The sequence below is a fragment of the Syngnathus scovelli genome, chromosome 7 (assembly GCF_024217435.2).
Source record: "Syngnathus scovelli strain Florida chromosome 7, RoL_Ssco_1.2, whole genome shotgun sequence".
NCBI lineage: Eukaryota > Metazoa > Chordata > Actinopteri > Syngnathiformes > Syngnathidae > Syngnathus > Syngnathus scovelli.
In genome coordinates, this window is record NC_090853.1 from 12,683,871 (window position 1) to 12,692,237 (window position 8,367).

The following is an 8,367-nucleotide window of genomic DNA, read 5'->3' on the forward strand; positions in this document are numbered from 1 at the left end:
TTATTCTGAAAATTGCAAAACTTTATTTAATGTAAAAAGTGTTAGGGAGCCAATCATTTGATTCCAATTTTGACCTTCTGACCAGGAGGATACCATTTAACACTCGTGTCCAAAAAAGTGTCAAAGGGAGCATTTTCTCACTTGCGTAACTTTGAATTGCATTATTCAAACTTTCTTGCAATTCACTAATGCTGAAAAACTAATACACTGGTTCATGACCACTAGGCTTACTTCCGTGCTCTCTTAGTAGGCTGCTCCAGTATGTCTTTAGAAAAGATTCTTCAACTGGCATGGCAGACATTGTTAAACGTGGTAAAAAGTTCATACGCAGTAATACACAAGTGAAGGAAATAAACAAGTCATTTAAAACAGCACATTTCCCCACCTTGTAAATCGATTGGTGATATGTTTTTTTTTTTAATAACTTTGTGATTAGTGATAGACCACATAAATCCTGAATGTGTCAAATCCCCTCCGCGAGTCGTCACCTTATCGTGGTGGAGGGGTTTGCGTGCTCCTATGATCCTAGGAGCCATGTTGTCGGGGGCTTCATGCCCCTGGTAGGGTCACCCATGGCAAACGGGTCCTAGGTGAGGGGTCAGGACAAAGCACGGCTCACCCAAGCCCCTTATGATGAAAAACATAAATGGACTTTGTTTTCCCTCGCCCTGACGCGGGTCACCGGGGCCTCCCTCTGGAGCGAGGCCTGGAGGCGGGGCTCGAAGGCGAGCGTCTGGTGGCCGGGCCTTCGCCCATGGGGCCCGGCCGGGCATAGCCCGAAATGGAAACGTGGGTCCCCCTTCCCATGGGCTCACCACCTGTGGGAGGGGCCGAAGGGGTCGGGTGCAATGTGAGCTGGGCGGCAGCCAAAGGCAGGGACCTTGGCGGTCTGATCCCCGGCTGCAGAAGCTGGCTCTTGGGACATGGAATGTCACCTCTCTGGCTGGAAAGGAGCCCGAGCTGGTGTGCGAGGCAGAAAGATTCCGACTAGATATATGTAGTCGGACTAGCCTCCACGCACAGTTTGGGTTCCGGTACAAGCCCTCTCGAGAGGGGCTGGACTCTCTTCCACTCTGGAGTTGCCCACGGTGAGAGGCGTCGAGCAGGTGTGGGTATACTTATTGCCCCCCGGCTGGGCGCCTGCACATTGGGGTTCACCCCACTGAACGAGAGGGTAGCCTCCCTCCGCCTTCGGGTGGGGGGACGGGTCCTGACTGTTGTTTGTGTCTATGCACCAAACGGCAGCTCAGAGTACCCACCCTTCTTGGGGTCCCTGGAGGAAGTGCTGGAGAGCGCTCCTTCTGGGGACTCTATCGTTCTACTGGGTGACTTCAATGCTCACGTGGGCAATGACAGTGAGACCTGGAAGGGCGTGATTGGGAGGAACGGCCCCCCTGATCTGAACCCGAGCGGTGTTCTATTGTTGGACTTCTGTGCTCGACACGGATTTTCAATAATGAACACCATGTTCAAACATAAGGGTGTCCATGTGTGCACTTGGCACCAGGACACCCTAGGCCGCAGTTCGATGATCGACTTTGTAGTCGTGTCATCGGATTTGCGGCCGCATGTTTTGGACACTCGGGTGAAGAGAGGGGCGGAGCTGTCAACTGATCACCACCTGGTGGTGGGTTGGCTCCGGTGGTGGGGGAAGATGCCGGTCCGACCTGGCAGACCCAAACGCTCTGTGAGGGTCTGCTGGGAACGTCTGGCAGAATCTCCTGTCAGGAAGAGCTTCAACTCCCACCTCTGGCAGAGCTTTTCCTACGTCCCGGGGGAGGCGGGGGACATTGAGTCTGAGTGGACCATGTTCCGCGCCTCCATTGTTGAGGCGGCCGACCGGAGCTGTGGCCGTAAGGTCGTTGGTGCCTGTCGTGGCGGCAATCCCCGAACCCGCTGGTGGACACCGGCGGTAAGGGATGCCGTCAAGCTGAAGAAGGAGTCCTATCGGGCCGTTTTGGCCTGCGGGACTCCGGAGGCAGCTGACAGGTACCGGATGGCCAAGCGGAACGCGGCTTCGGCGGTTGCTGAGGCAAAAACCCGGGCGTGGGAGGAGTTCGGTGAGGCCATGGAGAATGACTTTCGGACGGCTTCGAGGAAATTCTGGTCCACCATCCGGCGTCTCAGGAGGGGGAAGCAGTGCAACGTCAACACTGTTTACAGTGGGGATGGCGTGCTGCTGACCTCGACTCGGGACGTCGTGAGTCGGTGGAGAGAATACTTCGAAGACCTCCTCAATTCCACCTACACGCCTTCCATTGAGGAAGCAGGGCCTGGAGACTCTGAGGCGGATTCTCCAATCTCTGGGGTCGAAGTCACTGAGGTAGTTAAAAAACTCCTCGGTGGCAAGGCCCCGGGGGTGGATGAGATCCGCCCGGAGTTCTTAAAGGCTCTGGATGTTGTGGGGCTGTCATGGCTGACATGCCTCTACAACGTTGCGTGGACATCGGGGACAGTGCCTCTGGATTGGCAGACTGGGGTGGTGGTTCCCCTCTTTAAGAAGGGGGACCGGAGGGTGTGTTCCAATTACAGGGGAATCACACTCCTCAGCCTCCCTGGTAAGGTCTATTCAGGGGTGCTGGAGAGGAGGGTCCGTCGGGAGGTCGAACCTCGGATTCAGGAGGAGCAGTGTGGCTTTCGTCCTGGCCGTGGAACAGTGGACCAGCTCTACACCCTCGGCAGGATCCTCGAGGGTGCATGGGAGTTCGCCCAACCAGTCCACATGTGTTTTGTGGACTTGGAGAAGGCGTTCGACAGTGTCCCTCGGGAGGTTCTGTGGAGGGTGCTTCGGGAGTACGGGGTGCCGAGCCAACTGATAAGGGCGGTTCGGTCCCTGTATCACCGATGCCAGAGTCTGGTCCGCATTTCCGGCAGTAAGTCGGATTCGTTCCCAGTGAGGGTTGGACTCCGTCAAGGCTGCCCTTTGTCACCGATTCTGTTCATAATTTTTATGGACAGAATTTCTAGGCGCAGCCGAGGCGTTGAGGGGGTCCGGTTTGGGGACCTCAGCATCGCGTCTCTGCTTTTTGCAGATGACGTGGTGCTGTTGGCTTCTTCAGGCCGTGATCTCCAGCTCTCGCTGGAACGGTTCGCAGCCGAGTGTGAAGCGGTCGGGATGAGGGTCAGCACCTCCAAATCCGAGTCCATGGTCCTCGATCGGAAAAGGGTGGAATGCCCTCTCCGGATCGGGGATGAGATCCTGCCCCAAGTGGAGGAGTTCAAGTATCTTGGAGTCTTGTTCACGAGTGAGGGGAGGATGGAGCGTGAGATCGACAGGCGGATCGGTGCAGCGTCGGCAGTAATGCGGACCCTGTACCGGTCCGTTGTGGTGAAGAGAGAGCTGAGCCAAAAGGCAAAGCTCTCAATTTACCGGTCGATTTACGCTCCTACCCTCACCTATGGTCACGAGCTATGGGTCGTGACCGAAAGAACGAGATCTCGGATACAAGCGGCCGAAATGAGTTTTCTCCGCAGGATGTCCGGGCTCTCCCTTAGAGATAGGGTGAGAAGCTCGGTCATCCGGGAGAGACTCGGAGTAGAGTCGCTACTCCTCCACGTTGAGAGGAGCCAGATGAGGTGGCTCGGGCATCTTATCAGGATGCCTCCTGGACGCCTCCCTGGGGAGGTGTTCCGGGCATGTCCCACCGGTAGGAGACCCCGGGGACGACCCAGGACACGCTGGAGAGACTATGTCTCTCAGCTGGCCTGGGAACGCCTTGGGATCCCCCGGGATGAGCTGGATGAAGTGGCTGGGGAGAGGGAAGTCTGGGAGTCCCTCCTAAAGCTGCTGCCCCCGCGACCCGACCCCGGATAAGCGGAAGAAGATGGATGGATGGATGGATGGATGGATGGATGGATGGATGGATGGATGGATGGATGGATGGATGGATGGATGGATGGATGTGTCAAATTTGTTGAAGTCAACACTGCTGTTTTTTTCATAGCCAAACCCAAATGTACACAAGGAACAGGTGCTTCCCATACTTTGATATGAAAATAATTTAGGCAGTCATTTTATTTCCTTTCCTCGCCTTTGTGTTCACAGACATAGTCACAGATTTGCTCAGCTCCACAAAGTACAAACTCAGTTGGGAGTCTGTCTTTGATTCGTTCCAAAACCCCTACATTAACAGGTAAGTGTGGACCCAATGAACGCATCATGTGAATTAAAGTTTAATGATCTGATTCTAGTGATTCAGTAGTCAATTGCTGTTCTAATTAAATTCCTGTGTTCTGTTTTGCTAGACATCTGGTTTACAGCATCTGTGACCTTTTAGTGGAGTTCCTGGTTCCTGAATTACCAGAGCAAAGCTTTCAAAGTAGTTTGCTGCAAAGCCTTTCCAAAAACCCAGAAAAACTTGTGGCATGAGAAGACAACCCAAATGAGCTGTTACACATCTCCCCCCCCCCCACACTCATGGTTTCCCAAACCTTTCCAGTTCAAGATACACACTGGAAATTCAATTCCCGCTCAGAACCCAAACCTACTCAAATATAACCATGTGCTGCCATAACGTCAACATATTGTTCTTAAACCGATAATAAATGATCCAGCGAGCTTGAGCTATATTATAAGCATTTTGCCAAATTTGTGTGTGTTTACTTGACAATCAACCATGTAGTTTACACTATTTTACACTGACAGTTGCTCGGTAATAATAATAATATTAAATAACATCATAACTGAATCTGGTTTGTTGGGTTCCTGCTCCATAGTTTCGGTAAATCATACCCTCATACAAGGTCAAAGTCAGTGTTACACAAAAATAACAACAATGTTCTTTGAGAAGACAACCCAAATGAGCTGTTACACATCTTGCCCCCCCCCCCCCCACACTCATGGTTTCCCAAACCTTTCCAGTTCAAGATGCACACTGGAAATTCAATTCCCGCTCAGAACCCAAACCTACTAAAATATAACCATGTGCTGCCATAACGTCAACATATTGTTCTTAAACCGATAATAAATGATCCAGCGAGCTTGAGCTATATTATAAGCATTTTGCCAAATTTGTGTGTGTTTACTTGACAATCAACCATGTAGTTTACACTATTTTACACTGACAGTTGCTCGGTAATAATAATAATATTAAATAACATCATAACTGAATCTGGTTTGTTGGGTTCCTGCTCCATAGTTTCGGTAAATCATACCCTCATACAAGGTCAAAGTCAGTGTTACACAAAAATAACAACAATGTTCTTTCCAGAGAACAATAAGAAATTCTTTCTGGTTAGTGTCAGGATGTTCTTTCTGATGAAGCGCTTTTTTCTTTTCCTTTTTTTGCTGTGCAGAATCCTAATTTAAGTGAATCAAAGTGCCCATATCCAGCTAGTGACTACTGATCACGTGTTTGATTATAATAATGTTATATGGTGTCACTTTACATATTATTATTACATTACGTTATTTACATATTAACATAAAGAAAAACTTCAATTTATGACCAATGTTTCTAATTTCATCTAATCTCGTAGAAAGTAAGAACATGGAATGCCCTGATTATAATTGCACTGCGGGTACCGTAATTTCCGGACTATAAGTCGCGCTTTTTTTCATAGTTTGGGTGGGGGGGCGACTTATACTCAGGAGCGACTTATATATGTTTTATTTCACAAATATTTACTTGAGCATTAAGACATCACTTACTTACAAGTATAGTTGACCACTTCCCATGTTATTTTTAGTATAGTTGATCACTTCACATGCTTTTATATCTTTATCTTGAACATATTCAAAACATAAAAAATAGAGAAACATCAAATAAAGCAATTAACACTTTAAAGCACCATATCCAAGTCCACTGTCTGCTGTATGTACACTTGCTCTATTTTTGCTCCTCTTATATTTATTATTTATTATTATTTGGCCCGTTCTCAGCTCTTTGTTTGTGTTTGTCACGTTAGCATACCTATCGTTTAGCCTGTTGTTGCTATTTAATGAATTGGAGTGACACCGATGGTTTTATAAACATGTTATTCATGTAATAGTTGTCCTTAATCACTCTATATGTTACGTCAGGCCCGTTCTCAGCTCTTTGTTTGTATTTGTCACGTTAGCATACCTATCGTTTAGCCTGTTGTTGCTATTGTTTAGCCTGTTGTTGCTCGTTCATGACTGTTTTTGGTGTGGGATTTTGTCGAATAAATTGCCCCCCAAAATGCGACATACTCCGGAGCGACTTATACCGTATTTGCCGGTGTACAGGTCGACTCGGTGTATAAGTCGACCCCCTAAAATTCGACGGAAATTTACGATTTTATGATATATCCTTTGTATAAGTCGAGCTCAATTGTTGCATTATATTAAACTTCAAAATTCAATATGCGAAATTTATTGACGAAATGTGTTCAAATTCCGGGAGGCCGTGCGTATGCGGCTGTTTATAAGCACCGCCGGAGGAGATCGCGGAGCCTCATTCGACTTCCAGCGGTCGGCGAGCTCGCGCACGCCGCCCGGCACCAACGGGAGGCCGGAAATAGCTCCAAGCCGAGCGGATCGGCACTTTATAAGCACCGCGGAGGAGATCGCGGAGCCTCATTCGACTTCCAGCGGCCGGCGAGCTCGCGCACCCGCCCGGCACATCCGGGAGGCCGTGCGCACGCGCCAAGTGGCCGAAAATAGCCCCCGCCGAGCAGATCAGCTGTTTATAAGCACCGCGGAGGAGATCGCTGAGCCTCATTCGACTTCCAGCGGGCCGCGCGCTCGCGCACGCCGCCCGGCACATCCGGGAGGCCGTGCGCACGCGCCGAGTGGCCGAAAATAGCCCCCCCCGAGCGGATCGGCTGTTTATAAGCACCGCGGAGGAGATCGCTGAGCCTCATTCGACTTCCAGCGGGCCGCGCACTCGCGCACGCCGCCCGGCACATCCGGGAGGCCGTGCGCACGCGCCGAGTGGCCGAAAATAGCCCCCGCCGAGCGGATCGGCTGTTTATAAGCACCGCAGAGGAGATCGCTGAGCCTCATTCGACTTCCAGCGGGCCGCGCACTCACGCACGCCGCCCGGTTCAAATTTTCTAAGTGCAACGCACAATGAGATGCATGAGAAACGGCCTTGGTTACCATCACATTTGAAGCGATGAATACGAAGTTAAATTTTATGACTCGGTGTATAAGTCGAGGTCGATTTTTTTCGGTCGATTTTGGATCGAAAAAGGTCGACCAATACACCGGCAAATACGGTATATGTTTTTTTCACTTTTTGGGGCATTTTATGGCTGGTGCGACTTGTACTCCGGAGCGACTTATAGTCCGGAAAATACGGTAATCATGTCGTTAAAAAATCAACTGAAGAGTTGAATGTTAATGTACATGTACAGGTGTGCACAACATTTTTGTCATAGCTTTGCTGCAGGTGATGCGATGTTTTGAATGCCAAAATGCACGCTTTTGTGTGCCATATATCCACTTTAATGTATTTATTCCACTTTGTCATGATCATAGTGCAACATTAAATGGAATGTCACAGCTGTGTTTCATGCTTTAATTGTCAAACTGAGCATTCACACATATGGGCAATTTAGAGCCTAAAGTTAACCTAACGTGCATATGGGTGCCATGTCAACCGTTGTTTGCCAGATTTTCTCCCCAAATTATCACTATTGCCCACTGCTGTTGTACAAATTAAGATCCTCATCACATAGTCCCTTGGCCCCCAGAAGCCACAAGATGTGGCAAAACAATTTATTAGCGTAATTTTCGGTCTATAAGGGTGTTTTCACACTTGGTCCCTTTCAGCCCTCGAAGCGAACTCAGATCGATGACTCAGCATTTTTTGCGCATATGTGAACGCGCCAACCGTACTCAGACCCCTTTAAAACGAACCGTACTGAGACCTCCTCAGAAGGTGGTCTCAGTACGGTTCGCTAAAAAGTCAACGGTGCGGTTCGCCTAATCTTGCATTGTGAACACAAAGCGCACTGGGTTCACTTCGCCTTTTTGCACTGTATTGTAACCTCCTTGGCTTGCCGTAGATTGGTCACGTGACTGCAGGTAGGCGCGAAGACAAGACTGTAGAGAACAGAAAATCCAATGGCAGCAGCAAGTCGTAGTCGTGACCGTGGTAATAGTAAATGTATAGAGTGTGCCGTTCAAAGTTCTGCCACGCCACCTGGACGCGGCATAGTTTGGGGAGAAGATGAAATAGAATGTCTTTTGGAAATTTGGAACGACGACAGCTGTCAAGTGGCCCACACTTTTGTGGGGTTAAACTGCAGCTCCCCACTTGAAAGGCGCTTGGACAAAAGGGCAGGACTGCAGCGGAAAGCTTGGTAAACGAAACAAAAGAAGGAGCCGGTGAGCCTTTGGACATTTGAATATGGGGCTACAGCTCATATCTGGGTGCCTTTGGAAATTAATATTTAAAA

General features: G+C 49.4%; 1 protein-coding gene across 1 annotated transcript in view; it reads left to right on the forward strand.

Moving 5' to 3' along the window:
* snx19b (sorting nexin 19b) overlaps window positions 1-7,468 on the forward strand; it is a 50,460-nt gene extending 42,992 nt beyond the window's left edge. Inside the window, exons 13-14 of the mRNA XM_049725688.1 lie at window positions 4,046-4,133; window positions 4,246-7,468. Coding sequence (XP_049581645.1) covers window positions 4,046-4,133; window positions 4,246-4,369 — 212 coding nt within the window. The 3' untranslated portion in view covers window positions 4,370-7,468. The remainder of the gene's footprint in view (window positions 1-4,045; window positions 4,134-4,245) is intronic.
* The last annotated feature ends 899 nt before the right edge of the window (window positions 7,469-8,367 follow it).